This window comes from Alternaria metachromatica (genome assembly GCF_023757995.1).
Source record: "Alternaria metachromatica strain BMP 0045 chromosome Unknown scaffold_2, whole genome shotgun sequence".
Taxonomy (NCBI): domain Eukaryota; kingdom Fungi; phylum Ascomycota; class Dothideomycetes; order Pleosporales; family Pleosporaceae; genus Alternaria; species Alternaria metachromatica.
In genome coordinates, this window is record NW_026055493.1 from 105,901 (window position 1) to 125,548 (window position 19,648).

A 19,648-nucleotide genomic window follows, 5' to 3' on the forward strand; every position below is an offset into this window, starting at 1 on the left:
TCGCTCAAAGCTTTCTGTCTACTTCGGCCGGACTACCTGGGTACGCCCGTGGTAGGTGTTCGAGAGACAAGTGATGAGACCCTGGGCCAGTGCGAGGCCCGTCGCCGCTTCTCTATAGAGACAGGGATCGATCTCGCGATGACTCTCGTGCAAAGCGCCAGATCAGATGATACGAGGCTGCCGCGGGCCCAGCAGCGGAATAGTCTCCCGTCTCTCGCGCAGTCGCTCCCTTGACACGCCCGCCGTGCTACTTCACTCTCGCAGCTATCCTGGATGTCGTGACGGCTGCGGCGGGGCTTTTGGCCCAAACGCACGGCCTCGCTACGGGACGGCTAGCGCGAATCACTCGACGCTGTCTGTCTGGCAGCAGCCCTGAGTTGTCAGTTGACGACCTGCTCCAACTTGTCCCTCCAGCTCCAGAATACACGCCTCTCCCTCAGCCAGAGCGCCTATACGTCACCAGCAACTTGCTAGGGCCCCGGCTGCCGTCTGACCCCCCCTCGCGAAGCTGCTCCCTCCACCGACTCCCCGTGCACCATCCTAGACGGCTACACTAGCCACCCTCTATTACCTCACGCGTCTCTCCTCCATGTCGGCCTGAGCCCTACGCTCTCCTGTGTCCGATTCCCCGTGTGTGCGCCTGCCATCTAGTTTCCATTGGCGCTATCGGCTTGCGACCTGTCCCCCGACGCCTCGAGGCCAGCCGCCATCTCGGACGCCCGTTTCTGCAACACCGCTGCGCTTGACCTGGCCGTGGGCGCATTCCGACAGCCATGAAGGGCTTCAGGCAGAGGGTCGTAAGTGCTCGTCCTCCCCATGGACCCCGGCCACACCACGCACCCCCCTACCCCTCTCTATGCGCGGAGGCTAACATGTATAGTCCGAACAGCTCTCTCGAAGCAAGGATAGCAAGTCATCTAAGAAGAAGGACTCCACCTCGGGAACTGCATCGCCGTCGCTGGGTGCTTCCAACTCCCCCTCGGGCTCTGCCCAGGCTACGCCTTCCTCGTCGCAGACGCAGCTCACCGATGCGCGAAGCAAGAGCCAGCCCGCCGCCGATGGCGCTTCGGCCAACATTGGGTCGCTACAACAGAACCCCCAGCCCTCGTCCGGTTCCCTCGCGGGTGGACCCCAATCTTTCGGCGGACAGGGCATGATGAGCCCCGGTGCTGCTGGTAACGCTGGCGCTGCAGGTCCAGGCACGCCCTCTAGGTTGGGGCAGCCCCTGGCACCCAGCGTCGTCATCAGCCCAAGCGCGCCTGTAAGTACCCGCGCATCAACCGATATGTGTTTGGTAGGCTAACCAGTGCCATAGCATGTGCCTCCTCCTGGCGCTGCCGAGACGATGCCCGGTGATCTTGCGCCTCCAAAGGCGGGCCAGAAGTCGGGAATATTCGACCGTCTTCAAGCGACCCCCAAGGACAACATCGAGGGCATGCGAACACCGAAGAGACAACACTCGTCGCGCTTCGACATCTCGGATCAACGTCAGCGTGAACTGGAAAAGCTCCCCGGATTCCACGAGGTGCCCCCGAACAAGAGAGAGGAACTCTTCATGCAAAAGATCGACCAATGCAACATCATCTTCGACTTCAACGATGCTAGCGGAGACATGAAGTCAAAGGAGATCAAGCGCCTGGCTCTGCACGAGCTGCTCGACTATGTCGCCAACAACCGCCAGGTCATCACCGAGAAGATGTATCCACGCGTCGTGGAGATGTTCGCGAAGAACCTGTTCCGTCCTATCCCGCCCCCGATGAACCCCCAAGGCGAAGCTTTCGACCCAGAGGAAGACGAGCCGGTGCTGGAAGTAGCATGGCCGCACATTCAGGTAGTCTACGAGTTCTTCCTTCGCTTCATCGAAAGCCAGGACTTCAACACGAACATTGCCAAAGCGTATATAGACCACAGCTTCGTGCTCAACGTACGTACCCGACCTGTCCTTTAAAATAATCTAGCTAACATCAGCAGTTGCTCGAGCTATTCGACTCGGAAGACCCCCGGGAACGCGACTTCTTGAAGACTACACTCCATCGCATATACGGCAAATTCCTCAACCTCCGCTCCTACATCCGTCGATCCATCAACAACGTCTTCTTCCAATTCATCTACGAGACAGAGCGCTTCAATGGTATCGCCGAGCTTCTCGAGATTCTCGGGTCCATCATCAACGGTTTCGCTTTGCCATTGAAGGAGGAGCACAAGCTATTCCTCACGAGAGTGCTTATCCCGCTCCACAAAGTCAAGAGTCTGAGCATGTACCATCCACAATTGGCGTACTGCATTGTCCAGTTCTTGGAAAAGGACGCGGCATTAACAGAAGAGGTAGGGACATACGCCAGATCCAATAGGCTAGGCTTACACGTTCAGGTTGTTTTGGGTCTTCTCCGATATTGGCCAAAGGTGAACAGCACCAAAGAAGTCATGTTCTTGAACGAAGTAGAGGACATCTTCGAGGTTATGGACCCCGCCGAGTTCGCAAAGGTTCAGGAGCCGTTGTTCAACCAGTTGGCCAAATCAGTGGCCAGTCCTCATTTCCAGGTCGCCGAGAGAGCGCTGTACTTCTGGAACAACGAGTACTTCTGTAATCTGGTTAGCGACAACGTCGAAGTCATTTTGCCAATCATGTTCGCACCGCTGTACGAAAACTCAAAGGGACACTGGAACCGGTACGTATATGCACTCTGGTGACATGGCTTGCTTACTGACTTTCTGCCCAGAACCATCCACGGCATGGTATACAATGCTATGAAGCTCTTCATGGAAGTCAACCCGCAACTCTTCGACGACTGTTCGCATGACTACGCCGAGTCACAAAACAACGCAACGCAAAGACAGCAAAGTCGACAAGATCGCTGGGACAAGCTCGCCAAGCTCGCCGAGTCACGTTCAAACGGCACTGCAGAGAAGTCGGCAGTCGACCCGATGCGTATGGATGACTCCGAGTCACGTTTGGAGAACCTCCGTCTACAGGATGACGGAACAGCATCGAGAGAGAGGCGGCCGAAGGAATATGAGCGTCAAGGCAGCCAAACCTCGGTACGTTGATTCTTAAGTCCCTAGAACTCTGGATGAGCATTCTGTGTGGCCGAATCGATGTACTCTTAATTCTATCCCTAGACTCCTAGGTTTTCTTCCTTTTTCCCCAAGACTTGCATTTCGGTTCAGGTGGATCTGACGTGTTTGTGCTTTGCGTCTTTGTAGCGACGGCATCATACTTCGCAAGGGGAGCACCACGTTTCGTCCAGCGCTCGCCGCTCGGCTGGCCGACCACGTAGCAACAGTCGCCCGAATTCTTCTTCTGGCCATGTCGTCTCGTCGCGACCATCAGGTGGACGTGCAAGGTCGAATTCTGGAGGTACGATTACCCGGGTTGTTAGCTCTTGATTCCTTGGGTGCATCCATTCTCTTCTCTTTTTGCTGCCTTGCTTCACTGCCAGTCTTTTGAGGGCTGATTGTAGTCGCGATATCATGTGGTTTATCTGGCATCAAGCGTCGCAGTTTCTTTGGTTCTTCCCAAAACAACATGGAACGTTTCATTTGGGTGTTCCGGATGATGTTTCTTGTGAAAGACGACGAAATAGGGACTTTCTTCACTGATAGACGCGGAATATAAAGAATTTCTAAAGACTTTTGATTGCTTTGCAGATCAATCGCAAGCTGTGCAATGTTGAGAACTGGCGTGAGCTCTCATCGGGGACTTCTTTCACGGATGAGTGGTATTGTTGTTTACTTCGTTCGCCTTGTGGTAGCCAGTGCTGAGAGGTTTGCAAGGGAATCCCATACTGTCGAAGCCATGCAGGCTAAAATTACCACGCGAATAGACACGGGGAGCCGCATAGGTTTCCTTGCCATCCGGTTTGGGAGGTCGCTAACTCCAAGGGGCGCCTCGGCTTTCGGAACGCCAAGACATCCGGCTCGATGCCACGTTCTGGGACACCTTGCTTCTACTTTTCGACAAAAGCCAAAGTGTGGTTCGCGCCGAGTGAATGGCAGACACGGTGGACAACGTTTGCATTACAGAACTTTACGTCAGTTAGGCCTAAGTGCACGCTATCCACGAGCCAGCGTGGTAATGCATGCGTGTGAGAACATGGTAAAGGTATTCAGCGGCGGTCAGCCGCGATACCAAAGTAAAAGGAGAGCAATACAGTAGCGTAGCCAATAGTAAACAAGTCAATGGCCTCGGTCTGCAATGTGTCGTAATTTGGACGTGCAACGGCGCGTTGGGCCCAGGTGCGGGAGAGGCGGAAGACCCCAGCAGTCATTTCCGACCTCCTTTCCGCGCGCAGCCAGAAAACATTGCTGGCCCTTCATAACCTTTTGCGCATCACCTCCATCTGGCTCGGTGTGAGATTTACTTCTTCACATTTTCTCGTCACTCCTTTGTGCTTTGCACTTGCTCGGTCGCGGTTGCCTTCTCTTCCTCCACGTTTGTCTTGTTTACCTAGTCGCTTTGCTAGGCTCAACCCTTTAAATCCCCACGTCCAGGGCTTCCACCGTTCCGAACACCACAACACCAACCTCGACAGTCCCAACTCATACTCGCACACAATGGGTGGCCCAGATTGGCTTGAAGTCGGCGCGCCGACGCTCGACCGTCCCTTTGGCCTGGCATTATGGCCTATTTTCGAGAAATGCTTCGAGCCCATCGCGGGCTACAAGCCCCAGGACTTCCGCTTCGTCCAAGGAGAGACGCCGCTCTCGACATTCAAGGTCTGCGTTGTCACGCTGATTACCTACTACATCATAATCTTCGGCGGACGCGAGCTCATGCGCAACCGTGAGCCCTTCAAGCTCAACTTTCTCTTCAAGGTCCACAACTTCTACCTCACGGCGATCAGCGGCACCCTACTTCTCCTCTTCGCTGAGCAATTGATCCCCATTGTTGTCAGGAAGGGTCTTTTCTTCGCCATCTGCGACCACCAGGGTGGATGGACCGACAAGCTGGTCATTCTGTACTACGTAAGTACTTGCGCCGAGATGCTCAGGATGCTGCTAACATGTGCAGCTCAACTACCTCACCAAGTTCCTCGAGTTGATTGACACTTGCTTCCTGTTCTTGAAGAAGAAGCCATTGAGTAAGTGCAACAACCCAACATCGACGTCGCATCGCTAATAAACCCAGCTTTCCTCCACACCTACCACCACGGCGCGACCGCTCTCCTCTGCTACACCCAGCTCATTGGTCACACTCCCGTCTCATGGCCCGTCATCACTCTCAACCTGGCTGTACACGTTGTCATGTACTGGTACTACTTCCAGAGCGCGCGAGGAATCCGCATCTGGTGGAAGAAGTACATCACCGTTGGCCAGATCACCCAGTTCGTCCTCGACCTCGGTAAGTCCAATTCCGCCCACATTCCATATCACACACTAACAACATACAGGCTTCATCTACTTCGCCTCGTGGACCTACTTCACAAGCACCTACTGGCCACACATGCCCAACATGGGCAAGTGTGCTGGTGAGGAGTTTGCTGCCATCTCCGGTATCTGCATCATCACGTCGTACCTCTTCCTCTTCCTCGCCTTCTACTTCGCCACGTACAAGAAGCCGGTGCCCAAGGGCCGCCGCAGGGCTACAAGCGCGTTGGTGGAGATGAAGGACGAGAAGGTGCCGACTGTTGGTGAAGCTCGCAGGCGTCTTTCGACCTCGCGTGCTGGTGTCACTAACGGTGTCGCTACAGGAGCTTCGCCCAACGGCACACCCAACGGACGCGCGACCCGCAGCCGCAAGGCCTAAGCTCGATCGTTCGGAGGACATGCGAAGTGCTGTGCGGCAGATAGAGCTCTTTGAAGCACTGGACGACGCACAACGGCCTCTCGCCGTCGAAGCACTTGAACTACTCTGCGATAGCATCTGATGTAGCATTCGATGCTCTTCAGGGCTAGCCAGATGTTACGGGCCATGCACCGGTTCGGAACAAACTTCGTCAAGTGGAGCCACTTTTCGGCCGGGCTCCTACCAATTCGTTCTTGACACGATATCAGCCTGGAGGGCTACAATTTCCATATCTTATTGTAATTGCTATGTTTGGGGCTCGACACTTTTGGTCCGGCCCCGTGTCACGATAAAAGCATGTAAGAGCATGGTTGGTCGGTTCGCGTTACGACAACTCTGGTGTTAGTCTTGGGCTTTGGCATGGGCGGTAGAGCACGTTGTAGACAATATTCAACGAAAGATAATGCATAATCGTCAATGACTGTTTATGTTCCATGTGTGTATCTTGCCGTTTGTGGACGCTCGTCAGAGGTACATGTAGCTAATGTAGGGAAGTCTACCGAGTTGCACGTGTAACGGGCGACTATACTCGTTTTGATATGACAGCCATCGCACACCAGTCAGTAGAAGATAGTCCAGCCGTGTACGCTACGACGGGCGATTGCAGCTGAATACATGAAAATGTTAACGGCCAAGAAAGCATTTGCACAAGAGAAAAAGGATCTGGTCAAGTTACGTGCAATAGACATGCAGTGCTGAGGCCTGGCAAGACAGGCGAGGAAGAGTAAGGTACATCGGATAATGTGTTGTTACGTTACTCAGGTAGCTGGGAGGTCGGCCGCAGCCCCACATGTGTACCGGGCTCCTGTCGTCAGCTTTACTTGAGATCGTCGTGCCAACTCCAAACTCATCACAGCGTGTTCGAATGTTCTGATGCAGCCTTGGTATGCCAGGACGACGAGGCTTGCTATAGGTCGTTACTCGATGGAATTTAATAACTGAGGTGTCTGCGTCGGTGTCACTTCGCTCGGGGTAAAGGCCGACAAGCATGGTGGCGTTGGCTTGGGTGGATTGTTCGTGACATGTGATAGGATTTTGACATGTGAGAGGCGATCGCCAATTTGCTGCCCGGCGTCGTTTCGCGCTGTCATCCCCCTCCAACCCTGCCTCCGGATCCACGATGCGATAACCGACAGTTCCACGCCTCTCGATCGATATTCACAGCTGCGCTACCATGCTGTGCGTCTTCTGAGATTCGCATTCCCTGAAACGACATCATCGCGTCCCCCAATTCGCACTCGGCCTCCGATTACGCTTCCGCGGAGCAGAATACCCCTTCGAGGCGCACCCTCCGCATCATCATTGGGCATTGCGACGGCTTTCACGGACATAGCGCTGCACCGAATAAGTCATCGGAGAGTCGCAGAGATATCGCCCGGCGCGGTCTGCGCATAGATGAACGTGGGGTAGTCGGGTTGATTAGAAACGTCACGGTCTGTGAGAATCCTACCATGGAGCAGGAACGACCATTACAGCGTGCCCCGCCGCCCGCATACACGCAACACGAGCCCGAATCGCTGCACCTCCCTTCGGTTCCGACGCATATCCCAAGCCATGTGCCGGATCATGGGAGGCTGCCCGGCATCAAGTCGCTAGACCTGCCGGACACGAAAGCGCGTCATACTCCACACAACTCAATAGAATACAGCCCGCGGTCACAGTACGATAGATCGCAATGGGGCATGCTGCCAGTACCGAACAATGCGACTTTCACACGAGCGCCAGAGGGCCTACCGCGTGAAGACGTGGGAAGCCCAATGGATACCGCGAGTGTACGCAGCATGCAGGATGACAACGTGGGCAGACGGGAAACGAGTGTCAGCATGGATGATCCGGATGTAAGGCTGGCAGCAGAGGCGTTGAGCGGATTGGGGAACCCGGGTATGTCACGACGCTGTTGCTGTTGCTGTTTGTGACGCGGAATGTATGCTGACTGACCATCGCAGACTTCGTTCGGTCGCCGACGGCACGATCCCTCACCCTATCTGCTCGAGAATCCACAAGCGAACCTCCAGAGCCACTCCTCTCTCTGATTACGTCGAATCACCCATGGCTTGGAAATGGCATCAACGGCTCCATCTCAGCCTACAACACCACCAAAGGTTACACTCCACGTCTTGTCCAGTACGGTGCTGAGCTCATTGAGCGCAACATTGGATCGCCCATGGTCAGCACTGTGTCATCTGTGGGTAGGCGGACGGGCATGGAGAAAAGCCTGCGCCGCTATCTAGGAGACAGACGACCCAGCGACCTCGAGCAGGGAGATGGCGAGAGTTCAAGGAGCAAGAGGCAAAGGATCGCGAGCCCAGCAGATGACGCCATGGACGTGGATGATGCTCTTGCAGCAGCGTCACGAACAAGAGGCGGCTCACAATCCTCATACTCCGAGTCGCTCCCTGCATACGACGACCAGCGCTCTCCAAACTATGAGGAGGCAGTCATCTCTGGAGAGATAACGTCGCACAAGTCGCCCGAACAGCGCTCAAATACTCCGCAGGATCGTCGCGTCAACTGGTCCACGCAGCTCATCATGACAACGTCCGGTCTCGGTGTAGCTCTATCAGAGACATCGTTGCGGTCGTTGAAGCTCTGCCTCGGTCTTCTTCGCAGCGCAACAACCCACATCGACTCCGTTATGCGCGCGCTCAAGCTCGTCCTCGAAGAATACGAAGCTGCCCTCCGCAACCAGAGGCAGTCTGGCGGCTTTGCTGCCCAAGATGACAAGACGCAACTCAATGGCACCATGGCGCAAATGGGCCTCGTCGACACAGACAAAGACGATCAAGTCCGTCAAATTGCTGACCGCATCAAGGTCCTCTCCTCAGACATCTGGCAAACCCTCCAATCCGTTGTGCAGTCCGTGTCCCGCTACACCGGCGGTGCTCTCCCACAAAACGCCCAGACGGTTGTTCGAACACAATTGCTCTCCGTACCCCAGCGATGGCAGCTCGCCGGCCGCAACGCGAGCAACGAACATGCGGGTGGCGATGAAGTCAGAGGCGCAAACCGCATGCTGGCATTTGCAAAAGAGGGGCTGGACATGATGGGCCAGATTACTACTGTCGTTGACGGTACCGTACAAAGTGCCGAGAGCTGGCTTGCGCGGATTGGCAGGAGGCCACAGGGTGAGTCGAACAGCAGCGGCCAGGGACAAGAGCAGAGGGAGAAGACACCGCTTGCGCTTGAGGCGGGTGAGCAAATGGGTGAGAAGAGGTAGGTAGAGGATGGCTTGTTCAGCTCTCTATTTGCAGAGTGAAGGGAAGAAAAGACGATGACACATGAATTGGAATGGGAGAGGAGAGGAACTGCTTTGGCACTACGATTACTACTACAACAACATACCCAAACATACTTTCCTATGTCGATTCCTTTTCTTTGGAAAACGTTCAGCAAGGCGTCATGATTGGAAGAGAAACGGGGTTGTTGTGTGTGTGAGGGTTTTGGTCGTTCGTTTGCGATGTCCACGACGTTTTCTTCATTCAAAGCGAAAACGAAAATCTGTATTACTCAATGTTATATTATTCATACCTACCTTTACCAACTCTGACGTGTTTGTGACGTTGGTTGTGATCACGATACTGGGTGGTGATGACCTGCTAACTTTTGACCCTGTAAACATCTACCATACGTACTACGAACAATACAAGGGTTATTTCGTTACACGCAGCTTGAAGCAGAAAGGTGATTACCGCTATTGGCGTTGTTGCGATCCGGTGTTGTAGTTGCTGTGCCCAAGTCCCCAAGTGAACGTGTAGAATACCAGACTCATACGTACATACACGGTCACTTCTGTCTTCCCAATCGTCCTATATATCTTACTTTAGGATAAAATGATAAACTGTCTCTAACACGTGTTACTATGCAAGCATCATGTTAGTGTACGCGTAATTGCATGAGGGGTTAAATAGCATCAGCACCTCGTATTCGTCACCGCGAAGTACGACCGAGTGATACGATAAAACGCGGCAGTGGGTTACGGCCGTAATGCTTGTGCGCGTGTGTCGAGCGGGGGGCATCGTGCCGATTAATCTGAGACATGGGGAGGACCGGTTCTATGGATGTTGTAATGAAAGGATGTAGCTTGGAGTGAGGTCTAGTTGTACGGTCAAGGAAGGTCGAATCAGGGATGGCGGATTGTTTGAGAAAGAATGCGGAGTTGTATGTGGGATCAGGTTTAGATCATCGGACTTGTTACCCAATGTTGCGATCACTGAATAGCAACGAGTGAATGGAAGTGAGTGGAATTGGTAAGCGAAGTCGATTCAAGTCTATCGAAACCAAATGCTCAGATGTCGACAAGAGTAACCAAATCCCGACCTGAGGCGAACTTGACCGATGCTTACACGATACAACCCATCGTGGCTGTATTGCACTATTTTCTTCCTGCTCTATGTTGTTATGGAGTGAACGGAGATAGTTGAATCTTCATTGGCTCACCAGAATGGGTTTTTCATCAATTGGGTCTAGCTACTTTCCGTCATGTGAGGTCGTAGTGTTGGAGGTGTCAGTATTTGACGCCGAATTACCGGACATAGTGGAGTTGCCAGACGTATTGGACGCCGTGGACGTCTCCGGTTGATGAGAAGGCTGCTTTGTCTCTGTTTGACCAGATGAGGGTGCGCTGGAGACTTGGAAAGGAGTGAAGCGGATGGGTGGGAAGGACATCTTGGTAAATTTGGGAAGGGTTTATAGAAGTTGATAATTGTATTTTCAGTGCTCTTGCAACGATGGAGTTGACGACAGATTGTGAGTTTGATAGAACCCAGCTGAAGTCGCCATCAACACTGGCTTATATGTGAAGCGGCCCGTAGCTACTGTTTCCCGGAATAGCTCATCGTCGCGAGCAAGACGAGCAACGCGATACGCAAATGCGATGCTTTGAACTCACCGGCGGTGAGTCTGCTGAGCCCCCCTGCGTAAGCTCCTGGAAGCTGCTCATAATGAGTCTGCCTTGACTGTGGCTTACTTCTTGAACAGAGAGCCAATTGTAGTATGAATTGTCAGAGTACTTAAGAAGCCTTCACATGACTTCGCGTCGTGTTGCTCGCGATGGGATGACACATGACGTAGTACAGCTTGGCTCCTCGTGTCGATTGTTCAGGCGCAGTATGATCACTGGCTACAGTCATACTTGTAGGCTCCAAGCTGAAACTGGGAATAATGAAGTAGTGCTGTTTGTTCGTGTTGGTCAGAGACATTGCGCGCCATGCAGCTGCAGTTGCAGTTCTATTGCAAGCCGCGATGCTGTGATACTAATTTTAGTGTTGTGTCGATGCTGGATCTGTGAGCCTTTTCAAATATGTCTAGAGAATCGCAACAGCAATACTCTGAATAGCACATGATCTTGCAGGCGGAATCTTGACCTCAAAATTGGCTTGAGATTGAACTGGAAATTCGATGCTAATAGCGAAAAAGAATGTGTCTTTGTGTGATTCTTGCGGTAGTGACGTCTTTCTTGTATATGAAATGGTGTTGGCCTACACCCGGGCACTACGATCAGTTGATGTGAGACTACATGGCGATATGTGGGGACTGCGATAATATCACCCTGCAACTACCGGGTATCTACCGATCCTCGAGTATATCGTGTGTCGATCGCAAGAGCAACGGGTGCTAAAATTAGTCGGTGCGGCTGAAGACCAAAGCTCGAAGCCAGAAAAAGCGTCAATAAAGAAGATGATTTCTGATCAGATAAGAACAAGGTCTATGAGTCGACATGAGTCGCGACATGCAGTGCAACCATCGCGAAGCCCTTGCTGCAGATCAGGGCGTTAAGATGTACCGAAGACTCGTGTGTGAGTCTAGAATGAGCGAGAATGAGTCGCGAATAAAGGGCGCGGTCGGGTTGCCGAAGACAGATGCCGGATGTCTGCAGCAGAACACCAATTTCCAGACGGGCTAACGAGTATGTCCTGAAGTCGGTTTGGAACGTCTAAAATATGGGGATTCCGACGACAACAAAAGATGGTCGACTCCTTTACCGCTTGTATAGCTAAGTCCGACGAGCGAGGCTTCTTTTGCTACAGAGCGGGGTGGTTGCTGGAAAGGGTTGATGCAGGTTGTCGGGCCGTTGGCGTCGAAGCAGCGGCGGAATCAACATGACTCGATGCCAAGCCGGTCAACCTGCTGGCTGACAAACGCACCTCGGAGGTGGGAATGGGTGGAGCCAAAAGCATGCACGCAATCACATCCAGCGGAGACAAGCGACTCCACGAGATTGTTCCCGTTTGATCCTCCTCAACAACAGCATGCCGGCGCCCATTGTCAAGATGTTTGCAGGCCTGTGTTGAATGCCTCACGCGCAGGTCTACCGCAGTCGACGTCAGAGGCTTGCACGGAGCTATCCTCGGACTAACGTGCTGAGCCGCATAGTGCTTGTAGTCTTGCCCAGGGATCTCATCGTCATGTCTGGCGGAATCAAACCGACGTGCATAGAATGTGACTGTACTGTCGATCATGGTGCGACGGAGTGACTCGATTGCGCATTTGATACGCCGTCTCCGTGCGAAGCTGTCCGCTGAAGAATGCGCGCGCGTCAAACTCTCTCACCGTCCTGCTCCCGCGGATTGATAGTTGCGACAATAAGAGATCTGCCTAGCCGCACGCGGTGCAGCTCCTTAGGATTGCCCACCGTCTTTAACCCTTTCCGATCTCGAGACCCACTCGGTGCTCTTATCTCCGTATTGTACTGCTTTCTTATTTTATTTAGCCGTTGCGACAGCCCTCGCGCCCTTTGCTGTGCTCCTGTTTTGTTTTTCGAGATATCCATACGTTCCTTATAATTCGCTTCTTTGCCGTGCCTGCAGCTGAGTGAGACATCGCCGCTGCCTGTACCGGTTCGCTACCGCTTAATTCAACCCAGGGTGCGCCCTGTACCGCCGCCGCAGCCATGGACAACGCCAGCGTACAGCATACGCAGATCCAAGAGCACACCGAGGGCACCACTTTTGAGGCTATTCATCCCAATCGCAACCACCTAAACCGCGACGACGCCAGTATAAGGACTGCTTCCGTCACCGACAGCACTGCGCGCAACTCGGCGAACAATGAAAAGGGTTTCAGCAATGTCACGGGTGGAGTCAACATCCAACGGGCCGAGGCCGACTTTGCGGAACTCTCAAAGGAACTCTCGCGCACCAGCAACATCTCGCGCCGATTGAGTCGCGTACAGAGCAAGCAGAGTCGTAAAGACCAGGCCATCACGGATGTAGAGAAGGCCACTGTTGAAGGTTCAGACTCGTCCGATGAGCCCTTCGATCTCGAGGCGACCCTACGCGGTGGTAAAGATGAGGAAGAGGCAGCTGGCATCAAGTCGAAGCGCATTGGCGTCGTGTGGGACGGTCTCACCGTCAGCGGAATTGGTACGACTACTCGGTGCACGCCTCACGCAAAACATACGCTAACTCTCGCACAGGTGGTGTGAAGAACTATGTCAAGACCTTCCCCGACGCGTTCGTATCTTTTTTCAACGTCTTCGAAACCGCTGCCAGCATTCTCGGCCTTGGCAAGAAGGGCAAGGAGTTCGACATTCTGAAGGACTTCAAGGGCGTCGTCAAGCCTGGTGAGATGGTGCTCGTGCTAGGAAAGCCCGGCAGTGGTTGTACCACGTTCCTCAAGGTCATCAGCAACCAGCGATACGGATACACCAAGGTCGACGGAAACGTTCTGTACGGTCCATTCGACGCCGACTTCTTCGAGAAGAGATACAGAGGAGAGGCAGTCTACTGTGAGGAGGACGAGAACCACCACCCCACGCTCACAGTCGGACAAACACTCGATTTCGCCCTCGAGACCAAGGTCCCGGGAAAGCGCCCCGCCGGACTCTCAAGACAAGATTTCAAGGAGAAGGTCATCGACCTCATGCTCAAGATGTTCAATATTGAGCACACCCGCAACACCATTGTCGGCAACCCATTCGTCCGAGGTGTCAGTGGAGGAGAGAGGAAGCGAGTCTCCATCGCCGAAACCATGATTACTGGTGCTTCCCTGATGAGCTGGGACAACTCGACAAGAGGATTAGATGCTTCGACTGCTGTCGATTATGCGCGTTCGCTTAGGGTGCTGACGAACATCTACAAGACGACAACCTTCGTGTCTCTCTACCAAGCTTCCGAAAACATCTACAAGTGCTTCGACAAGGTCATGGTCATCGACAGCGGTCGACAAGTCTACTTTGGACCTGCCCAGGAAGCCCGTGCCTACTTCGAGGGTCTCGGGTTCAAGGAGAAGCCCCGCCAAACCACCCCCGACTATCTCACTGGTTGCACCGATCCTTTCGAGCGCGAGTTCAAGCCCGGTATGAGTGAGAAGGACGTTCCTTCAACACCCGAAGCGCTAGCCGAAGCCTTCAATCAATCCGAATCTGCGGCTAGGCTCGATGCTGAGATGGTAGCATACAAGGCCCAGATGGATCAGGAGAAACATGTCTATGACGACTTCCAGTTAGCTGTCAAGGAGTCCAAACGCCACGCACCGCAGAAGTCTGTCTACTCGATTCCGTTCTATCTCCAGGTCTGGGCTCTGGCGAAGCGTCAGTTCTTGCTCAAGTGGCAGGATAAGTTTGCCCTGGTTGTTTCTTGGATTACCTCTATTTCTATCGCTATCATTACTGGTACCGTCTGGCTCAATCTCCCTGATACCTCTGAAGGCGCCTTCACTCGTGGCGGTGTTCTCTTCATCGCTCTCCTCTTCAACGCTTTCCAGGCTTTCTCCGAATTGGCATCCACTATGTTAGGTAGACCGATCATCAACAAACATCGCGCTTTCACTTTCCATCGACCATCGGCCCTTTGGATAGCCCAGATTGGAGTCGATCTCTTATTTGCATCTGTGCAGATTCTGGTCTTCTCCATTATCGTGTACTTCATGACGAATTTGGTGCGAGACGCTGGAGCCTTTTTCACATTCGCTTTGGTCATCATCACTGGTTACCTTGCCATGACATTGTTCTTCCGAACAGTGGGATGTCTCTGCCCCGATTTCGACGTCGCGATTCGTCTAGCTGCTACGATCATAACATTGTTCGTACTCACCTCTGGTTATCTCATTCAGTGGCAATCCGAACAAGTCTGGCTCCGATGGATATTCTACATCAATGCCTTGGGACTGGGTTTCTCCGCGCTGATGATGAACGAGTTCAGTCGTCTGGACTTGACCTGTGCCGGCAGCTCTTTGATTCCTGCTGGGCCTGGATACAATGACCTCAACGCTCAGGTCTGTACTCTACCTGGCAGCGAAGCTGGTAACCCCATCGTTTCCGGCACCAACTACATCAAGACCAACTTCCAATGGGATCCTTCAGACCTCTGGCTGCACTACGGTATCATGGTTGTTCTCATTGTCGGATTCCTTCTCGCCAACGCCTTCCTCGGAGAATTCGTCAAGTGGGGTGCTGGTGGCCGTACAGTCACCTTCTTCGTGAAAGAGAACAAGGAACTCAAGGAGCTCAACGCCAAGTTGCAAGAGAAGCGTGATAAGCGCAACCGCAAGGAAGACAGCAGCGACCAGAACTCGGACCTTAACATTGCTTCCAAAGCTGTTCTCACATGGGAAGACCTTTGCTACGACGTACCAGTACCCAGCGGAGAGCTCCGCCTGCTCAACAACATCTACGGATACGTCAAGCCCGGACAGCTGACAGCGCTCATGGGTGCCTCGGGTGCTGGAAAGACCACACTTCTCGATGTGCTGGCCAACCGCAAGAACATTGGTGTTATTAGTGGTGACAAGCTAGTCGATGGTAAGGTTCCAGGTATCGCGTTCCAGCGTGGAACTGCCTACGCCGAACAACTTGATGTCCACGAACCTGCTACAACCGTCCGTGAGGCACTACGCTTCTCCGCCGACCTGCGACAGCCGTATGAGACACCCCAAGCCGAGAAGTATGCCTACGTTGAGGAGGTCATCGCCTTGTTGGAAATGGAAGACATCGCAGACGCCATCATTGGAGACCCTGAGAGTGGTCTAGCCGTCGAACAACGCAAGCGTGTTACCATAGGTGTCGAACTCGCTGCCAAGCCTGAGCTCCTTCTGTTCTTGGACGAGCCTACTTCGGGTCTCGATTCTCAGAGTGCTTTCAACATCGTCCGTTTCCTTCGCAAACTTGCTGCCGCTGGCCAAGCCATCCTGTGCACTATCCATCAGCCCAACTCTGCTCTTTTCGAAAACTTCGACCGATTGCTTCTTCTCCAGAGGGGTGGCCAATGTGTTTACTTCGGTGACATCGGCAAGGATGCGCATGTTCTCCTCGACTACTTCCATCGCCACGGTGCTGACTGCCCTTCGGACGCCAACCCTGCCGAGTGGATGCTAGATGCCGTCGGTGCTGGTTCCGCTCCTCGTATTGGTGACCGCGATTGGGCTGATGTATGGAGAGATTCTGAGGAATTCGCTGAAGTCAAGCGCCACATTGCTCAGGTCAAGGAAGAGCGCATGGCTGCTGTTGGTTCTGCCGAGCCAGTCGAGCAAAAGGAGTTCGCTACACCGATGTCTTACCAGATTAAGCAAGTTGTCAGACGCCAAAACTTGTCTTTCTGGCGCACTCCCAACTACGGCTTCACTCGCCTCTTTAATCACGTCATCATCGCTTTGCTCACAGGTCTCATGTACCTTCAGCTGGACGACTCCCGAGCATCTCTGCAATACCGCGTGTTCATTATCTTCCAGGTCACGGTTCTGCCAGCCCTCATTCTCGCTCAAGTTGAACCCAAGTACGCTGTCCAGCGTATGATCTCTTTCCGTGAGCAGATGTCCAAGGCATACAAGACATTCCCATTCGCCTTGTCTATGGTTCTTGCGGAGATGCCATACAGTGTGCTTTGCGCCGTTTTCTTCTTCCTTCCTCTTTACTATATTCCGGGCTTGAACTCCGATAGCTCGCGCGCCGGATATCAGTTCCTGATTGTACTCATCACTGAGGTCTTCTCCGTCACCTTGGCTCAGGCGATTGCTGCGTTGACACCAACCCCCTTCATCGCGTCCTATGTCAACCCTTTCATCATCGTAAGTCAACATCAATGCCCTCTTGAAGCATGAGCTAATTGTAAATTCAGATCATTTTCGCTCTCTTCTGCGGTGTCACCATCCCCAAGCCCTCAATCCCCAAATTCTGGCGTGTATGGCTCTATGAGCTCAACCCTTTTACGCGCCTCATCGGCGGCATGATTGTTACCGAACTTCATGACCTCAAAGTCGAATGTACATCTGGCGAGTACAACCAGTTCAGCGCCCCACAAGGCCAGGAATGTGGAACGTACATGAGCGACTTCTTCTCCAGCGGTGCGCCCGGATACCTCCTCGACAACGCCACCGACGTCTGCAATTACTGCGCCTACAAGGTCGGTGACGAGTTCTATCGACCTCTTGGATACGAGTTCAGCAACAGATGGAGAGACTTGGGTATCTTCGCTGCTTTCATTGCGAGCAACTTGGTAATTCTTTTCGTCGCCGCGAAGTACCTCAACTTCAACCGCAGATAAGCAGCCAGCTGGTGGACCGACGAATGTCACCACTCAGTAAGTACCACGATACGGGTACACCGCGACCCATCTTCCACACCATGCTATACGATCCGCACTTTTGTGTGGAGGGCCCGTTCTGCGTGGGAACTGTCGTACATAATCCCGCCGCAGCTACGGCTGCATAGACGTCATTCCGCATTTCAATGTACTGTGCGTTTCCTGCGACATCGCACCGTCTCGTTTAAAAGTACTCTCTAGACTTGCAGTTTGGATATCCCATTGGGCGGCGTTCGTTTCACTGACAGCACTGAGCTCGCATAGCCTCTTCACATATACATAATCCTAGTCTCATCAAATCATCACTGTACAATTATCGTTCAAAACATCGATGCTGCGTGAAGTCATGGTGCTGTGGTGCCACATCATGAATCAATCGTCTTTGTTGAATCTTTGGTGCGCGCCTGTCTCGTATTATAGCTTCACGACTGGCCCTTCCAGTAGTCTCTTTGACAAATTGTCTCGCATTGTTCTGTGGTCGCCGCTTCTCTTCTAAACTCTTTCAGGCCCTTCGCTAATTACCTTTGTCTTTTTACAGTCTTGCAGCTTGCTGTGTAACTATATCGACATTCCTTTCTCTTGGTGCAGCATCGCACTATCTATTATGGCACCAGCGGCGCAATACCGCGAGACATCGCGCACTATCACTACCACTGCGAGAGATGCTGAACAGCCCACCACTAATGCAAAAGACATGCAAGACGACTACCATAGCGCCTCAACGTTCAACTGGCCGTCTGCGACACCTAGTCTAAAGACCGGGCTTCGCTTTCCGATCCCGCAGATTCAGGGAATCATACCTGGTATGCGTCGCACACTGCAGGCTGATTTCGCTGCACGGTCACTCCCACATTCACCCAGACCTTCGTATGACGTAGCGCGACTAGAATCGTCAAAGGGCTCAACAACAACACCGACAAAGCCGATTACAGATACACGGCCATCACCGCACCGCTCATCATACCCCCGCGCCTCACCTCCTGGTATCCTCTACCCAGACGCTATCGTACCGCATAGTGCGACACAGTACTCGAATCCGCTACAAGACCCAAACGCTATCACACACAACGAACTTCCCTATCATCCGAGCATTATGGGCCGCATGGACTACGAACTGGCGTACCTGGCTCCGGGGTACAAGATACTGTTTGTCGGTACAATAGCAATTCTCGCACTCGGTGTTATGTGGACGGTGGTGACTTGCGCCATTAGTACGAGGACAAGGTCGAAAGCAGGGAGTGTAGAACGGAAAGGGAAGAAGAACGTCGTAAATAAGCGAGAGGAGAGGAGGCCGATTGACAAAGTGAGCAAGTACGCACATCGACATGGAAGCCAAAGCGGGATCCCGATAGACAGGGACTTGGATTCTCCCATGGACAGTGACAGCGCTATCACATCAGCGGCCCAGATTCCATTTTCCTACCTAGGAAACAACGGGCAAGTCGTGCAGAGTATCGAAATGAAGTACAGACCAAAACACACAACGTCCAGTTACAACCGCCCAAGGAGTCGAGCAATACGATCCGAATTCCAAGATCGCACATATACGGCCCACCGCCGTTTTTCGTCTTCGCCTTCAGCAGGCCCACGATTCGGTCTTACAATTACACCAACACTCTCTGTTCCTCCTTCACCGACTCCATCTACATCTGGCAACACGTCGCCGATTAACCCTTTCCTCGATCCTCCTCCCAACGGCCTTCTTAGCCCCGATGTAAGCGCCACACTGGTAAAGCGAAGTTCGCTGGAATGGCAAGCCGAACGAGCCGCGTTCTTCGCTCCCGCTACCTCATCTTCAAATCCAGCGTCTGGATCAGTGTCTCCTGCGTTGAGTTACACGATCGACAACAGCAACGAGACCTTTGAACTCAATCTCTCCGATATGGAGGCTTTGGAAGCCGGTACAGCACATTCTGGGTCTTCGACTCCTGGCAACAAAGGTAGCAGGTTGGTCCGGAAGAGCAAGAGTTTTATTGACGAGGGTATCGGGATGATGGAAGGTGTTGTTGATGGTGTTGCCGCGAAGATAGCGAGGTGGACGGATGATGATGGTGGAGATGACGCGTTGTTGTTGCCCGTTGCGCGAGGGAAGTGAACGAGTGCGCTGCAGTCTGGTTGTTATATGAACGAAAGATAACAAAATCCCAAGGCGATGCAGACTTCGAGGTTCCTCTTGACTATGCAGTTTGTACTTGTGTGATTAGTAGGTTAGGGTGAACATGCACTGGTACATTATGTTGCAAGATATAGGTACAGGAGCAGCTGAACGATAAGTCATGTAAAGGACGGATTTGAATTACAGCCGTGCGAGCGCGGTGTCTCGGAGCAAATGGTATCATCCAAGCAA

At 53.0% G+C, this 19,648-nt stretch overlaps 4 protein-coding genes across 4 annotated transcripts; all 4 read left to right on the plus strand.

Moving 5' to 3' along the window:
* Positions 1-773: 773 nt before the first annotated feature.
* Positions 774-3,048, plus strand: PPP2R5D (Serine/threonine-protein phosphatase 2A 56 kDa regulatory subunit delta isoform; the record flags this gene model as incomplete). The annotated part of the gene is made up of 6 exons (XM_049327809.1): positions 774-797; positions 881-1,261; positions 1,316-1,924; positions 1,972-2,325; positions 2,371-2,669; positions 2,721-3,048. 6 exons carry the CDS (start codon positions 774-776, stop codon positions 3,046-3,048), a joined length of 1,995 nt encoding a protein of 664 aa, XP_049192327.1.
* Positions 3,049-4,554: 1,506 nt separating this feature from the next.
* On the plus strand, positions 4,555-5,746 carry J4E83_000853 (uncharacterized protein; the record flags this gene model as incomplete). The annotated part of the gene is made up of 4 exons (XM_049327810.1): positions 4,555-4,965; positions 5,012-5,081; positions 5,129-5,341; positions 5,391-5,746. 4 exons carry the CDS (start codon positions 4,555-4,557, stop codon positions 5,744-5,746), a joined length of 1,050 nt encoding a protein of 349 aa, XP_049192328.1.
* Positions 5,747-7,236: 1,490 nt separating this feature from the next.
* Positions 7,237-9,002, plus strand: J4E83_000854 (uncharacterized protein; the record flags this gene model as incomplete). Its single annotated transcript, XM_049327811.1, has 2 exons — positions 7,237-7,666; positions 7,732-9,002. The coding sequence occupies 2 exons, from the start codon at positions 7,237-7,239 to the stop codon at positions 9,000-9,002; spliced, it is 1,701 nt and encodes a 566-aa protein (XP_049192329.1).
* A 3,672-nt stretch (positions 9,003-12,674) lies between these two features.
* On the plus strand, positions 12,675-17,262 carry J4E83_000855 (uncharacterized protein; the record flags this gene model as incomplete). Its single annotated transcript, XM_049327812.1, has 3 exons — positions 12,675-13,146; positions 13,200-16,786; positions 16,837-17,262. The coding sequence occupies 3 exons, from the start codon at positions 12,675-12,677 to the stop codon at positions 17,260-17,262; spliced, it is 4,485 nt and encodes a 1,494-aa protein (XP_049192330.1).
* Positions 17,263-19,648: the final 2,386 nt, after the last annotated feature.